The sequence below is a fragment of the Purpureocillium lilacinum genome, assembly GCF_023168085.1.
Source record: "Purpureocillium lilacinum CBS 284.36 DNA, scaffold_7, whole genome shotgun sequence".
Classification (NCBI taxonomy): domain Eukaryota; kingdom Fungi; phylum Ascomycota; class Sordariomycetes; order Hypocreales; family Ophiocordycipitaceae; genus Purpureocillium; species Purpureocillium lilacinum.
Genome location: NW_027072117.1, coordinates 1,976,467 through 1,997,543, shown reverse-complemented (window position 1 = coordinate 1,997,543; position 21,077 = coordinate 1,976,467). Strand labels below are relative to the sequence as shown.

The window sequence follows — 21,077 nt, the reverse complement described above, 5'->3', positions numbered from 1 at the left end:
TCTTCGATATGTGCGCGTGCCTCCGCCGATGTCTTGAGGCATTCTGTAGCGAAGAATACTGGACATTGAGCGAAGTGGCATCCGGCGTCAGCATACTTGCATCTCGACTCTGGTTTGCCTCTCTCGTAGTTTGCCTCATTTCCTGCGCAAGCGACCGCAGCTGTGGCTTTTGGTGCGCCACCGGGAGGATCAGGCGTGTCTCCCTCACTAGTACCACTTATGACGAGAATGGGCGAGCCCCATCCGCCATCTGCTTCCTCGTCGCCCTGCTGAAGTTGCACAGAAACAGAGTCAAGGGATTTCGCTGACTGCTGCGATGCGTTGCCATCAATGTCAGTCAATGGTCTGCGAACTTTGTCAGGCTTCGGAGGTGCCGCGTCACGCTGATTGCTCTCGACTCGCTGCCTCTTGGGTGCTGGTGAAGCTTCTAACACAGGTTGCGACTGGCGCTTTCGCGGGGCAGTGTTTACACATGCTGTCGGCGATGCGGCCTCTTCCGGCAGCGAGGACGACGGTGGCGTGATCAACGGAACCTGCGGTACTGCAAACTCCATGGTAGCCGTGTGGAGTACCTGTCCGAGGTTGACGGAAGCCCTGCCCACGGACCTGAAAGCTACAGGGGATAGCCGTGGATCGGACTCGGATGTAGCCTGGGTGGACTTGACAGGAGACGGGGTCGGCATCGTCGTAGCGGTAAGTTGGCTGACTGCATCAACGGCGCGTCCCCGAGGGTCAGCCCCTTCGAGTCTCGCGATCCACGCTAAATTCTCCTGGCTGTCATCCATATCAGGGCCAGTGGTTGCCTCTTTGGCCTTCTCCTGGAGTTCCTCGAGCGAGATCGTGTCTGTATAGTCGCGGTCAAAGTGGATTTTGGAGACTGCGGGAAATCTCGGCGTCCAGAAGCCCATGTTTCCGGGTTTGTCGAAACTGAAGCACCTCAAGTCAAAGACGAGAGGATTTCGGAAAGCAAAGCACATGGGCGTGTTGGTCTCAAGGCCGCGTGGAATTTTGAGCCTGGTGTCGACATTGATAGTCGGCTCAACAGGCATGGGGTTGCCGAAAGCAAGCAGCGACTTGAGCTGCGTCTCGTTGAGCTCTACGACCGTCACGACGGTGAACTCAGGGGTTGCGTTCCACCTCTTTACCTCCTCCCTGTTTTCCAGACAGCCTAGAAAGAAATGCGTCCACTTCAGGTCCGGGATCATGTAGGAACGTGCCTTGGAGGCATTGAAGCCTGCGCCAACCACTGCGAAGTCTCCAATGTCGCCAAAGTTGCCGATGTATTCCTTCTTCAGTTTTATGCAGAGCCCGGAGAACCTCTTGCTGCTGTCGTGAAAATTAAAGTAGGGGTCGTCTGGTTTGAGCACGAGACCCTCTCCTCGTTCGACAATAGTCTTTGCGAAAGCTTGTCGGAGGTCGGAAATGGCGTACCGGCCACCAAAATCGACGACCTGCCTCGGCACAAGCTCTGCGCGGCCCTTGTCGCAGCGGATCGTCCGCTCGAGCAGCTTGAATCTTTCAGAGTGGCGTATGTCCAGCAAGGAGCGGTCGTCGAGTAGTAACATGTCGTAATACACTATCATTAGATTCTCGTAGGGTTTTGGACTGCTTCCGTCAGCCGCCATTTCAATGTGTTGGGGTCATGCACCTCACGGCGTGTCATCTTCTGTATTCAAGAACCGGCCCCTGCGCGCCACGTGGTTCCTGATCCTGTGAAAGGGAAGTATCTTGCCTTCCTATTGATCGTTAGTATAAATATGGCTTGTGGCGGGAGCCAAATTTGCTCACCAAGTCACTGTACACTACCAATTCGCCCTCCAAGATACAGTTTTTGCGAATGTTTGACGCCGGCGTGCCCAATTTGAGTGATTTCAGTATCGGACTTCCCAAGAATTAGCAGCAGCCGCCAGCGGGCACGCGCAGCGGAACATACCCTCGCAAGCCTTGTCTATCTTCCGTGCTATCCTTGCCGCTCTTGGAAAATATCTGTATCCTAGGAGGGTCACGGGTGGCATCGATGTGGATCTGGCAGTATTCGCCGTCGATCTTGTTCTCGACGCTCATGCGGCCGTAGCCAAGCGTGCTGCAGTGCTTGATGCTCCGCGCCTTGAACCAGTTTTGCCTACCCACTTTGATGCCCAGCCGGGGTTTTATGGACGCAATGGATTCGTTCCCGAGGCGTGCCTGTCGGCTCGAGTTTGGCAGCATTGGGCTTTTAGCGGCTTGCAGGGCGTTGATGGCAGCCGCAAAGTCGTCTTGAATCTGCAGTATTGCCGGCAGAACCGGGTGACAGCACTGATAGACGAGCCTGGAGTCGAGGATCAATGGCCTGTAGTCCTTGAGGACAAGCCGGGTAAGCCATTTTGCCTCCATGGCGTTGAGCCGCCGATAGACACCCTCCAGGTCGCCTCGGTCGCGAGTTGTCAGCCCTGCCTGTGAGCTGCGGATGGCTGGGGAGCTCCATTTGGTCCTCGAAGCCAGTTCCTGCAGCAACGTGTCAACTTCCTCGACGGTGACGCGGTGCTTGTCACTGTACGTGGGGTTGGGCTGAGGTATAAGGTGTTAGCCAGGCATCGGATAGGGACATGTCGTGGAACATGGAACCTACGGTGGTCGCCAGCAGACGTTCGACACAGTCGGCCAAGTCCAATCCCAGGCCTGGCTGGCGGTACCTTGCCAGTTCTGCAATGCGTGATGCGCCCAGCCCCAGGCCGCGGCCGATGATCTTCTCGAGTGACGGGGTCTGGATGCAGTATACTCGGTCTGTCCTTTTCTCTGGAAGTAATGTTGACAGCAAAGCTGGCAAATTCGTGTCATGCGCATCGATGCGCCCACGGTGGCGAGCAAACCAGTCAGCGACGGCCTGGCTATTTGAGCGACGGGCGACGCATAGCCTGTGGCACTCATCCAGCAGGTCGCAGACGAGCGAGAATGGCAATGGCATCGCGCGTGTAGGCGGCGAGTGTTCAACTCATCTGCGCGCAAGTTGGACTGGCTGGCTGAGGGAAATGGCGAGCAATTCCGAAGCGCAAAAGCTAGACCCGGCCACCCCACCGAGGGGCAGCGGGCGAGGTCCTTTTGTCTCGAGGTGCGTGTTGCTTGTCTTACAGCTGATGCTGATGCAGGCAGCCAAGTTTCGGCGCAGACCTGTTTCGTGGAGGTCGATATGTTCGGAAAGCGGGTAGGGAAGCCTAGCAGGCGACGAGGCTGCGATTCTGCCTGACAATCATGGTGTCCGTGCCAGCTGAGGCTCCATGATGCTAGGTGGACGGAGCGCGTTGGATAAAGCTCACCGCGCGTTCGCCAATTGAGAGGCGGCAGGAGGGGCCGCATGAGGGCACGCGACCTTGACGGGAAGTCACATGAGCGACTGGCGCCTTTATTAGGCACAATTCAAAGCGACGCCCACATCGCACAGTGCCTTGCCCACCGTATTCATTGGGCTGGATTCAACTTCTCTGGCACTCGGTCTCTGAAAGAAAAACTGCATTCTTCTTGAGTCTATGGCAGCCCTTCTGCACCTCCAAGCCCGCCCTTTCCGTTGGATCATCAAGCAATGCTTCAGCCCCGGGTCCAGCAACGCTTAAAAATGCGGAGTAAGTCACCGAGTCCTAGGAATTGCAATAGGGAGCTGCCGAGGTTCAGACAGATGCTATTAGATACATGTACTTCAGAGTGCACGCACACGTGTAACGAAGATGAGTGATCTGTCCATGTTGATCCACTCCTGCCCGGCCGCCTATGGGCTGAAACTCGACAACTCAGCCGCATTGGGCATACGCATCGCCCATTGTCCAGGTACAGCTGCGCATGCTGCCCGAGCACTGCGAGTCGCGTCGTGATTAGCTCGCGGGCAGCGTGGGCAGTTAGGCGAAAACATGACCTACCGGTCGCGCGTCTGGCTGGCAAGGGACGCCGTGCCCTGCTCCTTGGCAGGGGCAGGCGAGCAAGTAGCAAAAGTTGGCCTCTCTGTCACCCTCATCCACGGCGGAGCAATGCTGTGAATCATCAGGTGCGGTTAGCCATCGAACGCTTTTCTCCCTCGCCCTCGTCAAGTTACAGGGACGACTGCAGCCCGTGTATTTGCCCAATCGTTTGCGAAGAAAGGGCGGATGTGCATGATTGACGATAACATGTGACGACGTGGCTGCACCACGTCCTTACGTTGGTCACAATGGGGTGTCTCGCAGGAGAGGTACTTACGCCGCCATACGGAACGCCTGGGCGCAGAGCAGCACCGCACGCCTGCGACTCAGAGCTATGGGCCAAGGCCGTGGCCAGGAGGGAGGTAAAGATGAGCGACGAGACGGACTTCATCTTGCGATCTCTGCCGTACGTAGTATGCACCGGAAGAGGCGTACGAGAACCTCGAGTAAGGGATCGGGAGTCAGGCCAATTTTATATTTTGGTTTTACATAAGTTTTGGAGCTCTGAGTTGCGTAACACATAGGTCTTTTGGCCGGCAACGCGTGCCGTGTGTTGAGGCCCAAACGGAGGAGTCGAGACAGTGAACGCTTCGTGAACCGCTCGCAAAGTGGTCGGAGTTCAGTCTCGACTTTGAGGGGTCTGGATTCACAGAGTACGTTGCCGCGTTTGCCGCTCTGGGCAAGCACCTAGGTACGAAGTGTACGGCCCTTTACACATAGTGGTGAGGTAGGTGGGAACAGCACGTAAATGTACCGTTTCAGTGCCTTGGTTAATCTGCGAGGGGCGGCATTCGATGTCGCCGTTATCATGAACAGCGGAGCAATCGGATAAACACGATGAGAGTGGAGGCACGTCGCGTGCTTCAGGACTCAACAGCCGTCAGCAACCATTCACATGTGCCGCATGATCCACTGATTTGCGCCGGAGATTGGGGTTGCCATGGGCTGGCTGTGTCGCTCTCTGGGCTGCTGGAGATGGTCGCGCTCCCCGCAGTCACGGACTCGTGGACGCCGACCGGCGCAGCTGACGAGGCAGGGGCAGACTTCCAGGCAATGGATGTTTTTGGGCAGTTCAAAGTACGTACTTGTACGTTCTCGTAGCCCGGGCCTGCCAGGGCCCCAGCTGCGAATAATAAAGTGCTGGGGCCGCCGTCGCCGGCATCGCCCACTCTCCCCATCCCCCGCCAGCTAAAGGCGGCCCCTGTGCCACGCCCATGCCATCGCGCATGGATGCATGGATGCACTTTGATGACGAGGTGGAATCCGCGGCTGCCAGGGCACCCCCCGTTGCTGCACCCCGAGTGGAGCGGAGCGCCCGCCCAGCGTCGCCGCCGCCGCCGCCGCCGCCCCTGAACGAACGGCGCGCTCCACCTGTGCCTGCGCATCGCCTCTGGTTGTCCCGGCCACGAGCGCACGCAGGACGGTCCGGCGTCGCAGCTCGTTCATGGCCGCCGTCGTAAACAGCGGCCATTGTCGGGATGCCGTTGCTACCGGCTGCTTGCTTGGGTCGTTGCGCGAGTTGGAGGCGCAGATGCACGTGTTCGTGTGCGCAGCGCCCCCGGCTGTCGCTAGGAACATAGACGTTTCGAGGTCTGTGGAATATAAACAAACCCAACAGACACACACACACACCCGACCTTCTAGACGCACTCAATCGCCGTGTGGTGGCTGCAGCTCCGAGACAGACACACCGTCCAGCGTGCGCGCCTCCCGCCCCCCCTCGCAGCTAGGTCACAGCCAGCAGCCAGCAGCCAGCGAGCGTGACAGCCACGGCAAACAGAAACAGAAACAGAAACAGAAACAGACGCCAAAACGGAAACAGTTGACAGCTCAGACACGTTCGACGCGCGCTCGGGCCACCGGCGTCCAACCTTTTTTATCCCATCGTCGTCACCGCCGACCCGTCGTCGAAACCCCCCGGGGGGCCAGATCTCGTCTCCAGATCTCGTCTCGTCAGCGTTACCACACGGTATCCGCTTTCTTTCCTTCTCTCTCACTGTCTCTCTCCCTGCCTTGCCTGGCGCTTCGCTTCTTCCTTACGGTCGCTGTCGCCGCAGCTTGGCCTGGGCCCTCCCGCGACATCAGCGCTGCCCTACCTACGGCACCTTCCTACGCTTCTTGTTATTATTTGTTATTACCACGCTATTTCGAGCGCCCGATTAGTGCTCCTCCCCCCGTCACCGCCAGACAAGCTCCCACCTCAGCGTCCCTCCACCTCCTCCACCACTAGGTACCACCACCCTGGTCGTCCAGGCCTTCCGTTGCCCCCCTCCAATGTCCTGCAGTCGTCCAATGGTCCTGCGCGGTTCCTGAGACGCGCAGCACGCCTTACCCTGCTCGCCCATCGTCCCCCTGGCGGGCACCCACCCACAACCCGCTGACGCTGCGCCGTGCCCCTGGATACAGGGTTGGGATGAGGAGCCGCGGCGGTTCGTGACAGGCACAGGCACAGGCACAGGCAGCCTGGCACCAGCAGTGAGCGAGCGCAGGCGCAATCCCCATCGCCTCGCTAGCAATCGCGCGTCAGCAACCGCATCTCGCTCGCCCGGCTTGCCCGCCCACCCGTCGAATCCTCCCCCGAGCAAGCAGCCTTCCCTCATGACGGGCCTGCTCCTGCGAATCTGCGCCGTCGAACATTGCTGCTCCCTCCTCGCCCATGACTATCGCCACCTGACACAGGCCCATCACCGAGCGCTCGTCGCCAGAGCCGCCCTCGCTGCCCGACTGCGGCGCCGCAGAGCCACCCGGGCTCCGTCCACTCCTTTGACACAGAAGCGCAGCAGCGCCGGCACCCGCCATCGCCCCGTCCTCCACCGCGCCGGGAGCAGCAGCAACATCAGCGGCGGCAGCAGCAGCCATTCGTTACACTCGTTACACAAACTCTTGCCGCACAGGGCGCGCGCGAGCATGGTCTCGCAGCAGGAAATCCGTCGTCGGTCCTCGGCCGCCGACAGGACCTCTCCCCTGCACGAATCCACGACCCCTGAGGCCACTGTCGCTACCTCCACCACCTTCTCTCCGCCCTCTGACCTGGCACGCGCCCACTCGCGGACCCAGACCCAACACATCGACACCGTCAGGGCAGAGGATGCCACCAGGAGACTACACAAGAGCAGCGGCAGCGACGCGGACATGATGCCGCCGCCGCCTATACCCAGCGACAGTGGCGCGGGAGCCTGCCTGTCGCGGTCCAACTCGGCGGCTTCCCGCATCACGAACCGCCTCTCCTTAACGCTACCCATTGCTCCCCCGACGAGCGACCCGTCACGGCCGGCCCACCGGTCTGGAGCGGGCACGCCGTCCATACCCCCGACTCCCGCCGAGCAGTCGACCGTCGCCTCACCTCCCGACGCCAACGAGTTCATAATAGCAATCGCGGCTCAGGAGCGTCGGGTGCTGGAGCTACGGGAAGAATTGGCCCGGGCAGAGGCGGACCTCTCGTCGCTCAAGAAGCAATGGACGGCCACGGGGTCATATCACAAGAGACCCGTGGGCCATCACCACCACCACCCAGACACCCCGCGAAAGGCTACACCCGGGGCATCCCTCGACGACGACAACGCCCCATCACGACGGAGCGTGGACTTGGACCGCAGGAAGACGCTGCTCCAAAACCAGGGCCAGAGCACCCCAACGCAGAATCGTAGACGGGTCATCCGTGGCGGACACACGCGCACTCTGTCTCTACTGTCGCCAGCCAAGCCACCCTCAGAATTCTCCGTGCTCGAAGATGGCGGCGTGGAGGAGCCCAAAGTCCCGCCCATGACTCGGACAGCAACCATGCCCTCGAGTCCAGCGCTATCGAAGCGGTCGTCGTGGCAGCCACGATCGACCAACGACTCGCCGATGATGCCGTGGCTTGTTGAGGACTTTAAGCTGGGCTTGAAGGCGTTTGTGGAAGACATTCGCCAGATTACCGTCGGAGACGAGCCCATTACGGGACATGCCAACCGGACCACACCAACCATGCAGAACGGATCGGCGGGCAAACGGTCGTCGGGTGGCCTGGAAAGGAGAGCGACCGTTCAGTCGTCGCGCCCGCGGGCCGGTCTTGGCCTGGGCCTGGACACGCCGAGCTCGGGCGCATCGACACCGACCCCGAGCGGCAGACACACGGCGTCGGCAGCGCTCGAGAAGCCCAAGCCGATTAAGAACAAGCGGTTCTCGTGGACGCCGCTGGGATTCGACGCGGTAGACGACAGCGACTGGGCCAACTGGGACTCGCCGGGCCCGTCCAAGTCGCCGCGGTGGAGCGGATCGACCATCAACAGCGCGGGGCTCGAGGAGATAGCGTCCATCCCCGAGGCGGGCGAGGAGAAGTCGACACCGGTGTACGTGTTGTGGCACGAATGGGACAAGAAAGTACCTTGGCTAATATACCGCCGCGCAGGAAGAACAGGTCGATAACGGGGGAGGCGCCGCTGCTGTCGCCGCAGAAGCTCGAGGAGATTCTCCCCAGCGTGGTGAACAGGCTGTCGCCGAGCAACCTCAAGCGCACGGCCAACAGCCTAATGGACGAGTGGGAGAAGTCGCTCGTGGCGCCCGGGGCGGGCGACAAGGAGAACGAGGCGTGAAGTGAAGCACGCGCGCGTGCTGGAGCTGTGGACGTGAACTTGCACGAGGACGGTGCGCATTTCTAGAGACGCGACCGCAACAAACAGGAGATGGAATGGTTGATACCAGGTCCGCGACCGCGAGCGGCAGCGCAGTGTTGGATTCGAAACGGACAAACTACATGGATGTACAGATATGACTGATAATGAATACATGTGGCATGACTGTACGTTGCTGGCTGGGGTCCTCGTTCTGGCCTCGATGACGTCCTTTCGGAGTGTTGATGCTTCGGCATCCCGACGCTGGCGCGGCTCGCTCGGTCGAGTCGCGCAACGGAGTCCGGGATCCTTCAGACGGGGCAACAACAATGAAGCCGAACACCCCACGGTCCTCACCACCAAAAACAACCGATGACGTGGTGGTGGTCCAAAGGCCGACCTTGGTTCTTCATCACTGACACATTCCAACGGGCCGCCACTGCGGCACTAGCGTCCGGTCGGCCAGCCCGCCCATATGCGCGAAACAACAGAATGCGAGTGCGAGCGCCCCCATTTCCCGCCCCCTCGTCCCTCGATTGGGCGAACCCCGGACCGGCCGTTGCAGACTCGCAGACGGCTGGCTGTAAGTGGAAAACGAGCGACAGGGCGGGAGAGGCGGAAAGCCACACACACAGCCGGCCAGCCAGCCGCAAGCACCTGACCAGAGCAACTAAGTTAGCCACAGCCGCCGGGCATGTAGTAACCCAGCTGTGTGTACAGATGTAAAGTGTGGCAGCATGGCGTGCATTGCCCGCCCCATTCTCGCTTTCGCTTGCTTCCCGAGAGGAGAGAGGATGCAACGCCGCCGCCTGGCCGTTGGAGGGACGGCGGACGGGGCAACTGTGGCCGTCTGGGAAGGGTTGAATTACCAATGCCGATGCTACGAATGCGTCATTGTAGGTTTTCGTGCCATCGGGCCCGGGATTGCGAGCCTCCGAGGTTCAATCACCCTTGAGGTGGACGGGGGTTGACGATGGTGGTGGTGAGGCGGCAAGGTCATGCCGTCGCATGCAGATGGAGTCATGTCCACATTCGCCATGCTTCCTGCCTGCGCGTCTTTCGTTGATATATAAAGACCTCGACATCCGTCCCTCTGTACGACCCCGTTGACAACTTCATCTCGTGGACAAATTGTCAATTAAGAGTCTGTCTGTCTGCGACGCCGCCACCACTTACACGACACTAGCAGCCGGTGCTGATCACCACGCCTTGGTCGCTTCCTCTCCGACGGGAAGCGGACAGCCCTCCCCTCCACCGGCCAAATAAACATAGTGACTATTGTTGCCTTAACTACGCACTTGCACGGCACGACGACGACTGCCGGCAACAACCCAGCTTCTCCATCATCAGAATAGCGTTATCGATTTTACGATTGCGATAAGGACTGAATTGCGGGAGCATCCGCGTTCCGAGTATCCTCAAGCCCCTGCGCTACGGGTCAACACAGGTGGCCCTATACAGCTTCTGTCAAGGACGGGCCTTTGGTCTTGAAATTTGTTTGCCGCCAGCGCCGCTATACCTCATCATGACCGGCCGCCAGTTCAAGCCGAAGCTCGCGCCGTCGACCCTGCCGCACAGCTTCGACCCGAGTTCAAGATACGCTGTGCGTTGTCCATGCCCCCCAACTCTCTCTACTATACGTTCGAGGAAGTAACTGGCTGACTGATACTCGCACCCCAGCATATCGTCAAGACGCTCTTCTCGCAAAACGCCATCATCCTCGGCGTTGCCCTCTTCCAACTCCTCTTCTGCGTCCTCCTCCCCGACGACTTTGCCATCGTCCCCGCCGCCGTCCTGCTCCTCGGCTACGCGCTCTCCACGCTCTTCCACCTCGCACGCCCTTCAAAACCGTTACCTTCGCCTTCAAACCCTTACACGGAGCACGTTGTCCCCGGCCGCGCCACCGCGCAATTCCCCTCCTCCTTCTCCTCCCCCTCCTCCGGCGACGCAGTCTTCGGCCCCGAGCCCGCATCGCACGGCCTCGTCGTCTTCAACCTCGGCGTGCAGACCAACCACCCCCTCGGCTGGCTCTGCCCCGGCGGGCACGAGACCTCGTCGCGCTTCCTCGCCATGCACGCGGAGCTGCAGCGCGCGCGCGCCCAGCACGGCCTCGTCGCCGCCAACGTCTGGCGCGGCTACGCGGCCGACAACGCGAGCGCCATCGTCGTCACGTACTACTTCCGCGACGTGCAGGCGCTGCACCGCTTCGCGCACGGGCCGCTGCACCGCGGCGCCTGGGACTGGTACGCGCAGGGCCGGTACAAGCACATTGGCGTGTTCCACGAGACGTTTGTGGTGCCGCCGCGCGCGTATGAGACTGTGTATGTGAATTGCTCGCCGGTCGGGCTGGGCGCGGGGTCGGTGCGTTGTGATGACGGAGGGGGAGACGGCGAGGGGGACGGAAAGGGTGGGAATGGGGTTGAGCGCTGGGTGAATACTTTGGTGAGTGCGGATATGCCGGCGTTGAAGACGCAGATGGCGAGGCTGGGGCGTGATGAGCAGGGCAACGAGAAGCTGTAGGATATGGGTGCAAGGAAAGGGGGAGCGTATATAAGAGACCGCGAAGGGCTAGAGAAGACTAGTCCCTGTTGTCACCAAGCCATGCATTTATTTCTTGAAATTTGATACATCGTCACCTAGATTCGATCGGGCTTGGTGGCTCTTCTCCGTTTCATCCTCGTTTGCTCGTTCAGGCTCTGAGGATGATCATGTTGGTCGACATGGCCGACTGCCTCTTGAGCCGGACTTCACTGCCCTCGAGCGTCCACGTCCCATTGCCCCAGACGACGCTTTCCTTGGCCTTTATGGCCAGAGACTCGGGAAGACTGATGACCACGTCGTCTCCGATAGGCTCATAGCCACCATTGACAACTGACAGCAGAACCTGCTTACCCAGCTCCCAGTACGCCGCCTCGACCACCTCCCCAGCCCCCTGAACACCAACCCTTCTCGCCACCGCCCCAACGATAAACTCCCTCACCGGCTTCCGCGCCACCACCTTTGCAAACTCGCCATGCACCCCCGCCAGCGCCTCGCTCGTCGGCCACACCCACGACGCAACCGCCTTGGCCCCATGCTGGAACCCCAGCGCGTTCATCGCCACCTCCTCCTCGCGCGTCGGGTCCCGCAGCCAGTACCCCTCGCCGTGGAAGCTCTGCGGGTTGTGCGCCTTGGTCTTGGGCCACAGGCCGTGGTAGACCTCGTAGCGCGCCAGGTCGTCGAGCCGCCGGCCCACGTCCTGCACGTTGCCCTCGCAGTTGTCGCACCCGCAGTCGCCGTACGTGGCGTTGCAGGGCGTGCCCCATTTGGAGAAGGTGCTGTTGATGCCGATGGGGTAGACGTCCTCCATGATGAAGTCCGCGCCGGCTGTGTACTCTTTGAAGTAAAAGTTTTGGCAGTTGAGGGTTACGGAGACGGGGTGGTAGGGGTCAAGTTTGCGGATGGCGTCGCGCGCCTCGGGGAGGAGATGGAACGGGTCTTGGTGGCCGTCAGGTCTGAGCATATGTTAGTGTGTGCTTTCCGGCGGCACAAGTCATTGGATTGTGCCAAGACTCACTCGTCCGAGCCCCAGTACGAGTATATCGCGTCAAAGTCCTTGATCGCAGCCACCTGTTCCCTCACCGCCGTCAAGTTCTTATAATACCCCCGCAGGTCGTACATGAACCTCAGGTCCAGGCTGTCGAGGTACTCGTACGCCTGCCTCGAGTTGAAGATGGTCGTCAGCGACACCATGCTGTTGAGCCCCAGGTCGTGGTACGCCTTGATCTTGCGGATGTTGTCCTTGTCGCAGAGAAAGTTGTCGCACGAGGCGTAGAAGCCGTACGGCAGGAAGGGCTCGAACTTGTGCCCCGTCGCCGCGCTGCGGAACAGCATCCCGCCGTTGAGGTTGTCCAGCTTGGTCACGCTGCCGGTCGTCTTTTCCGGCAGGAGTGAGAACTCGCTCGTCGCTGTGACGTTTGGTGCGCCGGACTCGGTCGCGCCAAAGAGGACGACTTGGTAGGGGTCGAAGCTGGGCTTCAGTCCAGTGAGGTTGAAGGCAAAGACTTTTTGCTCAGAGCCAACCTTGAGCGTGTCCGAGACCAAGACGTCATCATTGGAGACGAGGTTGATGGTGAAGACGACTTTTGGGGCGGTGTCTGGCGCATCGAGGCCCGGCCATGGCTGGCCGCGCCACTTTGACACGCCCGCGTTGACGACAAACTCGGCCTGCTTGTCGCTCTCGAGATAGATGCTGTAGCGCGGTTTGAACTGAATGTCCAGCGCCGGGCCGCCAGGGAGCTTGGGCGGCTCGACGGTCTGGCCGCCGGGGTCGAAGCTCGGATACCTGCTTTCGTGTCAGTCGCAAGACTCAGAGTCACGGCGCATCAAACCACCACTCACTCCGGCTGGTACACCTTTCCGCACCATCGCGGCCACTCGGGGTGATTGCCCGTCTCCTGCGCAACGGCGAAGCCGAGCAGCACCGAGAAGAGGGAAGCGACGGTCCTCACGGTTCTCATCCTCGTCGTTCTGCTTGGCCTGGGGACCTAGGAGAGTAAAGAGTGCAAAAGTGTGAGGGTCTGGAGACCTGCACGTCTAGGCTTTTGACTTTACTCCGCGTCAACACCAATGCAGTCTCGCATCCTCAAGGAAGCGTGGCGCTGGTGCAACGTCGCAGCGGCTCAGTACCTAGATTCCCCCGCGTTTGTTGCCCCATGCGGGAGGTCAAATGTGGCCGGCGTCATCTTGCCGTGATCGACATGTCTCTAAGCAACATGAACCGGGGTATGACAATCAGGCACCATCATATCTGCCGAGCGACAGGCCGTCTGCAATTAAACTGACCTGAGTTGTTATCACCCCAGCCCTAAGAGGGTGTCATGGTGCCATCGCATGTGGTCGCTTGTGCGCTGTCGGCGTCTGGTCGTGACGGCTTCATTCTCGGACACGTTCAGTGGCATTTCATCGTGGTGTTCAAGATTGACTTTACCAACTCGGGGAAGCGTAATGAACCACTGTCGCATTGCATTGTAGTCGCAGCATCTCCGCATCATCGACCACGCCTTGCAAATTACCCGCTAGCCCTCACTTGCGTCCCAAATCCGCCAAACCATATACCTCATCCGACTCTTGTCGTACTGGCATAGCGTCGTGCCGACTCCGGCAATCATCTCGTTTCGCCCAAGCCGCTGAACGGCCTCCTTCACGATTCCAGCCACATCCTTGTCGCCCACAGCCCAAAACCCCTCCGTCCCGTTTTCCTGCTCGAGATAGCTGAAGCCCAGCGTGCAAGAGCCGTGGCTCGCCACGGGTACGTGATAGTCCCTCGTGTCAAAGTTGCCGACGTAATATGTCCCGTTGCGAGCGGTCAAGTCGTCTGCGAGGGCAACGCAGTCGCTCATCAGAGCCCTCTTCCTCGTCCCATATGCCCACGAGGACTCTTGGCATATGCCTGTCGCTTCGTCGCTCGGCCGGAAATATGAATGTCGGGCCGTGAGGGGCTTGGACGTTGGGTTACTGCTGAACAACCACGCCGATATGGGACTTGCGGCAAGCCCCACGATCAGGAAAGTGGCGCCACAATGCATTTTCGGGCGAAGGTCCGGGCGACCGCGGCTGCTGAGATGGTGCCAAACTCCTCGCCGGGTTTGACGATGGCTTCTTGTCGAGGGTTGGCGCTGCGTGCATCAAGTATTCGACGTCAGCAACCGGGATGCCCATCCGAAGTATGGGGGCGTCTGTGAAGGCGGATTTGTACGCGCAAGACGCCGCGAGAATCCACGGGATCGATGCTCCCCATGGTCCGCATTCGAGCCTGTTATGTGGAACTGGGTCGGATGCCGGGCGCGGACCCTTGGCGAAAACAGCTGATTGCGGACGAACATGTTCCACAGTCGAGCTTGCACTGTGATATAATATGTTGGCATGACTGTTTCCGCTCTAGTGGTGTTCTCCGGCTGTATGCACTTGCAGACTGAGCTTGCGCGCAGCGCGTACGTGGATGCAGACTCCAGGGTCCTTGTGCGCACAGCAGGACAAAGGCTGCGACGTATAGATACCCAAATGCTTTGCAATATTAGCAATCTAAGAGGTAACGGATGATCCTTCAGTCCCGTTACCGTCACTGCTGGGTTCGGGCGAAGGATGCAGCCACTCCTGCCACTCTCTTTGATGCTTTTGCAGACGCGCTCGAAGATACCGAAACACTTGATCTTCCCTTCTTTCCCTTCTGCGCTTCTTGAGACTTGAGGGCTCAGAGAAGCACGGCAAGCATGACCCCGAGGGTTGTGAAGCTCTTGCTTCATGGGGCGTTTGACGTTCCCGCTCTTTCTTCCGAAAAGCTTTCGACCGATTGGCGATGACCTTGCCCCCGCTTCGATGCAGCCAGCTTACACCGCTGGATCCTGTCTGTAGCCAGCGCAGGGACAAGGATACTTCTTCGCATAGGCCTTGTGCTTCCCATATTATTGCTACTACTGCGGCATGATCAGCTCCTTTATTCTCAGAACATCAATCAACTCTCTTACCATCCCGGACCTGCTCGGCGTTCTGGCTCGTCGCCCGACTTCTCAGGTAGCTGATCCCAGCGACAGCAGCGAAGCCCAAACCAACTATAAACCCCGCCGGGTTGGCAATGGTAGCCACCACTGGCCATGAGCCCGAAACAACTGAACCAGCAATTTGTGCCATGGTCAGTTGCGACAGCGGTGCCGATGCAGTTCCCATGCTCAGCGCAGCACCAGCAAGGCCCCCGGCCGTTGCTACTGCGTTAGCGTCGAGTATTTCGTCGGCGTTTTGGCTTTGCTGAAGGAATGCGGTCAACATTCCGTCATCTGCCAGGACGAGTCGTGCCGCAGCTACAGTCGTGGCATACGAAAGGTCGGATAGCTGGCTTGACCAGCCTGGGACGGTTCTTGTGCTTACAGCTCCTGCTCTCACTGTCAATATTTCGATTCGTCTTGAATTCAGGTGCGACTCACTGTCAAAACCGTCGATATGGCGGATAAGGTCATCAATGGATAGTCTAGTTGCGGCTTCCGAATATCGTAGCTCTCGGGTGCCCTTTTCCCTGCCTTAGTTTCCCATGGGTAGATTTGTCTAACACTGTACTCAATATACCTGTTCATTTCCCCGTAGGGTGTGAATGTGCTCGAGGAATGCAGCGCCACCCTCAGCCCCTCGTCTCCCAAAAAGGGCCACAAGTTTCCTATCGAAACGCATGGCATCACGTTTCCTCTTGGGACTTGAGGCCGCTTTAGCTTCCAACGGCGCAATGTTGATGCCGGTTATGAGACCAAATGGAAGTGCGAGAAACCTGGAAGCAACTTAGTATTAGATTTAGTGGCAGAGACCAACATGAAGCTCTTCATCTACCATGACGGCATATTGTCTGCTGTTTCGACTTCAAGCTTATCCAAATACGATGGACCGTGGGTTAAGACGGCATTAAAGAACGCGCTGCGTAGCCATTGTTGTTGAGAGTGACCGAGAGCAGAAATGCCCAATATAGACCTTGAACTGAGAGCATCCACGACTTTTCTCTTGCCTGGGTCGTATATTGCATCACAGAGTTTCTTTACTTCCCTTTCCAGAATCCTTCCAGATTGAGGGTCTAACAACCTGAAGTTGAACTGGACGTGGTGTTAGTTGAAGAGTTGCATGGGAACATGTACGCACCACAATGCAGTTCTGCTGTAGTTCGACCAATCTAGATGCCCTTAGAACGGCGCCCCCTAAAAGACGTCGTAACGCCCTGTCTACCGCAGGCCTGAAATTGGTTTCATTCTCCCTCCTGATGGGTTCTCGTATCCAGAACCTGGACTCATCGTCCTGGGGTCCGGCTCCGGGGTGAAGCTCAATTAATGGGTGATCCATGGTCTGGTGGGAGCACCGAATCCGCGGTGGGTGAAAGTTGTAAAAAGCCAAGCTGCGTAGGTGGCAGGACAATTAGGACAATATACCAAACACAACACATGCGCTTGGCTGAAGGACTCGTGTGGGTTGCATGCTCTTTCAGCGCGAACCGAAGCTGGCGACAGATGCAAGGCTGTCCTGCATGTGTAAAGATGCAAAAAACTCAATATGGCAGGCCGGGCTTCAGCTAATGTAAACGCGGATCTCCCAGATTGGCTGACTGGTGCGTTTCAGCTGAACGGCTGCCTCGCCTGCAGTCGGTCAAACGTTGAACTGGTGAGTGGGTGTCGATCGGGTTGCGATTAGGCAGTGACCCCTCATCCATCAACAACCACGCGGTTCGGACGCCCAGCCCTGCCGTGGTTGTCGAGCTTTTCCCGTTGGAAGGCAGTCAGAAAGGCATCGTCTTCAGATGTACGGAAAGCAAAGTATGGTCAATGGCATTAGGCACTGTGCGCCGCCGGTTTTGAACGACATCCAACTCGGACGATAGCGAGGGAAAGCTGTCCAAGGACACGACATTTGGGATCTCGAAAGCTTTTCGGAAGATCTATGAAAGTTGAGTTTTGCTTGTTGTCACCTCTTGGCTGCGGACATCAATCCAACCGAGCATGCTGTCACGTTCAGATGATGAGCCTTTGTGTCAGGCATTGTATGCTTGAACTCTGTCATCAGGATAACGAGGGTCAACTATCTCCAGATCCGCTGAAGGTACAGGGCCGAGTCTGTGCATCGTGCTTCGTCTGGAAGGACATGCCCTTCTGCCTGCGATCCAAGGCGGGGCGGGCTGCGTGTCTCCGGCGATTTGGCATTCCGTCTCTTGGCCATTTTCCGCAGCATGTCAAAACGTACGGACATGCTCCGTAGCCCTTACTCAGTTCGTACTCGAACCTAATCGAGGTTGCTGACGAGGGGCAATAGGGGCGACGGTGGAGATGGAGACGCTCATCTCGGCTGGTCGGGGGGCAGTGCAACATGCCGGGCCAGCGACCTGCCCTAGCGGGCCGCGCAGCTGAGGCCACCGGAATGCAATGCTCGCGCAGTGCATGTCGTCGAGCCGCGAGGTGAGGTATCTCCAGGCGGAACAAGATGTTGATTCAAGTGGAGAGGATCCGGGGACAGTCGTGTTGATCTGCATCCACGCATGGCCTATGTCGTCGTCCTGGCAGGTTGGAGAACTGGAGCAGCAGGTGTCTGGTAGTCGCAGAGGACAAGAGCCGGGCTAAAATTAGCGGCAAGGGCTACCCCCTGTATCGATCTGGACATGGCAGGATTCAGGAAGCAGCGACCCACCGTACACACATAACGTCCCTGGACATGTCCCTTGCTGCTGCAACGTCTGCCCCCAGGCTTGAAACCTCAACCTCCACCCAGCCTCGATCCCAGGCCCCAGCATCGAAAGAGCTCGTGTGACGGACGCATCGCATCTGCCCCAGCTTCGAGCCAAGCACCTCGCCCGGGCCGAGTGACATTGCCATCGCTGTCACCGTCGCCGTCTCGTCCACTTGCCGCGCAATGGATCCGCTGCGGATGGGGGTTCCGTGCAGGCAGCCACTCCCGTGACAGTCGACAAGGGCTCAAACACGGTTTTCCCCCCCTGCGGACCGGAGCGGTGACGATTCGACAAGAGTGAGACTGTGACCGCGGCGGCGTAGTTGGACCCCCGTTTCAGGATCGCGGTGCACAGCCTCACGAGCCGCGAGCTCCCCACGACGCATGGGACGCATGGGGGGCCAATCTGCGCATCCGAGGTGGCTTGTTGGTCCCCTTTGCCGGTCCTGCAGGAGTGATGGAGAAATGGATCTCTCTCCATTGCCATTCCTGCACCACCGCCCCCTGCAAGTAATGTGGTATTATGTCGTGAAGGGGTGGCCTGTCACTTTCGAGCTGCAATCGACGAGATCCGGCACAAGCTGCTATCGATCTTGATCTTTCCTCCGTCCTCATCTTCATCAGCATCACATCATCGAACACATTCACTCGCTCACTGTGTTTCCTTCACTCTGGTGTTCCTTCTTCGTCGCTTCATATTCCGCGCCACGCATCATAAAATTAACCTCAATTACAACCCCCTCCTTTTATCAGATCGCGCTTCGGGACGCCCGTGCTCCCGTGGACGTCCTTGGCCATCTCCTCTGCTGAAGATTTCGTCGACGGAGAATCGCACGTGCTGAGAAAACATATCGGTTTCGCCGTCCACAAGACTCCCTCGTTGCTCCAAGGCTGTGCACGAGACTGACCTCGTCTGCCTGCCGAACTTTTGGAGCCTCCATTCGCTATCTAAAATCGCCTTCGTTACACGCAAGCTGGACTTGCCTTCCTTTTTATCATCGCGACACAGTGATCTAGGCGACGGTAAAAGCACTTACACGCCAACCCTTGGCATCGCAAGCTTCTTGGCGCTTGCCCGTGCCTCCGGGGGTACTGCCCGCCGTCATGATGAAACGCCTCGCGACAGCGGCAACGCTTGCGGCCGGGATTATTGGACAGACGGCTGTCGCACTCGATGTAAAAGCAGACGACAAAGGTACGTCGGCCTGCAGGCATTTGCTGATCAATAGATGAGCTGATCTTGATTATTATTATTTTCAGCATCTTTAAAAGCCGCTGCGAGCACAGCTGCGTATGGTCTCATGAAGTACTATACTGGAAATAATACTGGAGATGTGCCGGGGAACTTGCCTGACCCATACTATTGTGAGCATGGCCAAGAGATCGCCAAGGGACGGGACGCCAGCTAACTTGGCGACAGGGTGGCACGCCGGCGCCATGTTTGGCACGCTGGTCGATTATTGGCAGTACACGGGCGACAGCACATACAACGACGAGACGATACAAGCGATAGTTCACCAGGCGGCCGATACGGAGGACTTTATGCCTAAGAACCAGACGCGGACGGAGGGCAACGACGACCAGGGCTTCTGGGCCATGACGGCCATGTCGGCTGCGGAGAATAAGTTTCCCAACCCGCCCTCGGACAAGGTGCAGTACCTGGCGCTCGCGCAGGCCGTCTTCAACCAGTATACGCAGCGGTGGGATGTCGACGACTGCGACGGGGGGCTGCGCTGGCAGATCTTTCAATTCAACAACGGCTACAGCTACAAGAACTCCATCTCAAACGGCTGCTTCTTCAACGTGGCGGCGCGGCTGGCGCGGTACACGGGCAACACGACGTACAGCGACTGGGCGGACAAGATTTTCAAGTGGGAGCAAAAGGTCGGGCTCATCACGGACAAGTTCGACGTGCTGGACGGCGTGAGCATCACGGCGGACAAGACGTGCCAGAACATCGACAAGGCACAGTGGACGTACAACGCGGGCGTCCACCTGCACGGGGCGGCCAACATGTACAACATGACGGGGGACGACGCGTGGAAGCAGCGCGTGGAGGGGATTCTCAAGGAGATTATGGCGCGGATGGTCAAGAACAACGTCGCGTACGAGGAGTTTTGCGAGGCGCGCAAGGGCTGCAACGTGGACCAGCAGAGCTTCAAGGGGTATCTGATGCGGTGGCTGGCGCAGACGGCGCAGCTGGTGCCTTCGACGCAGCAGACGATCGCGCCGGTGCTGCGCAGCACGGCGCAGGCGGCCGGGGGCGCGTGCAGCGGGTCGCCGGCGCAGGGGTTCAAGGGCATGGCGGGCACGGCGTGCGGCTTCAGCTGGATCGGCAGCGGCTTCGACGGCATCGTCGGCGTGACGCCGCAGATGTCGGCCGTGGCGGCGCTCATCGCGCCCCTGGCCGAGACGGCGCAGGGCCCCGTCACGGCCAAGACGGGCGGCACGTCCAAGGGCAACCCGCAGGCCGGGTCGGGCAAGCAGAAGGACCCGCGCGAGCTGAAGCCCATCACGACGGGCGACAAGGTGGCCGCGGGGTTCATCACGATGCTGCTGCTGGTGGGGGTTGTCGGCTCGACGGCCTTCATGGTCAAGTCATGAGAGTGTCCGGGGGCTCCGATCTTTTCGGGGCTCCCTCGGCCGAGATGCCGCGCTCTATTAGTCCTTGGCGTTGACTTTTCGGGGTGGGCAACCCCGGGTTTGGGCGGTTTGATCTCCGCGTGGCTTCATCCATTACATTTCACAACTACGTACGTACCTACTGGCAGAACGCGGGGAAGGCTCGGAGACTTTTGCACAGGAGTCGGTCGGTGGCCTGTTTTCTTTCCTACGAGGTTTTTATATTCGACTGTTCTGTACATGCATTGTAGAGCGGGCGAGAACATATACACGGTAGATGGCCAACGGCAGCAGCAAAAATTGAGACACTGCCCGTCATCGGTCAGTTCAGTGGGCCACCATCCATCCATCCATCCATCCATCCCGTCCGTTCCAGAAGCTTTGTGAGAGGTGCCCGCAGCTTTGCTTGCCCGCAGGCAGGTCGCGTCACCTCCACCTCGACTTATACGGCAAAGGCGCTTGCGCCTGCCCTGCGCAGGACCTGCCAGACATGCGCCCAGCCCAACCCCGCAACACCATCCCACTTGGCCTCATCTTTACCCGGACGACACTCACCTCACCCCACCTTCTCGGCTGGAGCTTTTAGCTGGTAATTGCTAGCTGCGTGACTCGCGGTTCCTCCGTCTTATTATATACTCGTAGCACCCAAACGCGGCTTCGAGGCGTCTTGCCCCCGTCACATCCGTCTTCACTCATCAATCGCCAAAAAGGA

General features: G+C 59.0%; 5 protein-coding genes across 5 annotated transcripts; 3 read left to right on the top strand and 2 right to left on the bottom strand.

Annotated features, from left to right (window-relative positions):
• Positions 1-217: 217 nt before the first annotated feature.
• PLICBS_009497 (uncharacterized protein) lies at positions 218-3,230 on the bottom strand (the record flags this gene model as incomplete). Its single annotated transcript, XM_065601646.1, has 4 exons — positions 218-304; positions 471-1,515; positions 1,934-2,547; positions 3,225-3,230. The coding sequence occupies 4 exons, from the start codon at positions 3,228-3,230 to the stop codon at positions 218-220; spliced, it is 1,752 nt and encodes a 583-aa protein (XP_065457718.1).
• Positions 3,231-6,833: 3,603 nt separating this feature from the next.
• Positions 6,834-8,500, top strand: PLICBS_009496 (uncharacterized protein; the record flags this gene model as incomplete). Its single annotated transcript, XM_018325108.2, has 2 exons — positions 6,834-8,257; positions 8,317-8,500. The coding sequence occupies 2 exons, from the start codon at positions 6,834-6,836 to the stop codon at positions 8,498-8,500; spliced, it is 1,608 nt and encodes a 535-aa protein (XP_018176502.2).
• Positions 8,501-10,043: 1,543 nt separating this feature from the next.
• On the top strand, positions 10,044-11,038 carry PLICBS_009495 (uncharacterized protein; the record flags this gene model as incomplete). The annotated part of the gene is made up of 2 exons (XM_018325107.2): positions 10,044-10,121; positions 10,199-11,038. 2 exons carry the CDS (start codon positions 10,044-10,046, stop codon positions 11,036-11,038), a joined length of 918 nt encoding a protein of 305 aa, XP_018176501.2.
• A 169-nt stretch (positions 11,039-11,207) lies between these two features.
• PLICBS_009494 (uncharacterized protein) lies at positions 11,208-13,017 on the bottom strand (the record flags this gene model as incomplete). The annotated part of the gene is made up of 3 exons (XM_018325106.2): positions 11,208-12,012; positions 12,075-12,842; positions 12,899-13,017. 3 exons carry the CDS (start codon positions 13,015-13,017, stop codon positions 11,208-11,210), a joined length of 1,692 nt encoding a protein of 563 aa, XP_018176500.2.
• A 6,163-nt stretch (positions 13,018-19,180) lies between these two features.
• On the top strand, positions 19,181-20,347 carry PLICBS_009493 (hydrolase 76 protein; the record flags this gene model as incomplete). The annotated part of the gene is made up of 1 exon (XM_018325103.2): positions 19,181-20,347. The coding sequence occupies one exon, from the start codon at positions 19,181-19,183 to the stop codon at positions 20,345-20,347; it is 1,167 nt and encodes a 388-aa protein (XP_018176497.2).
• Positions 20,348-21,077: the final 730 nt, after the last annotated feature.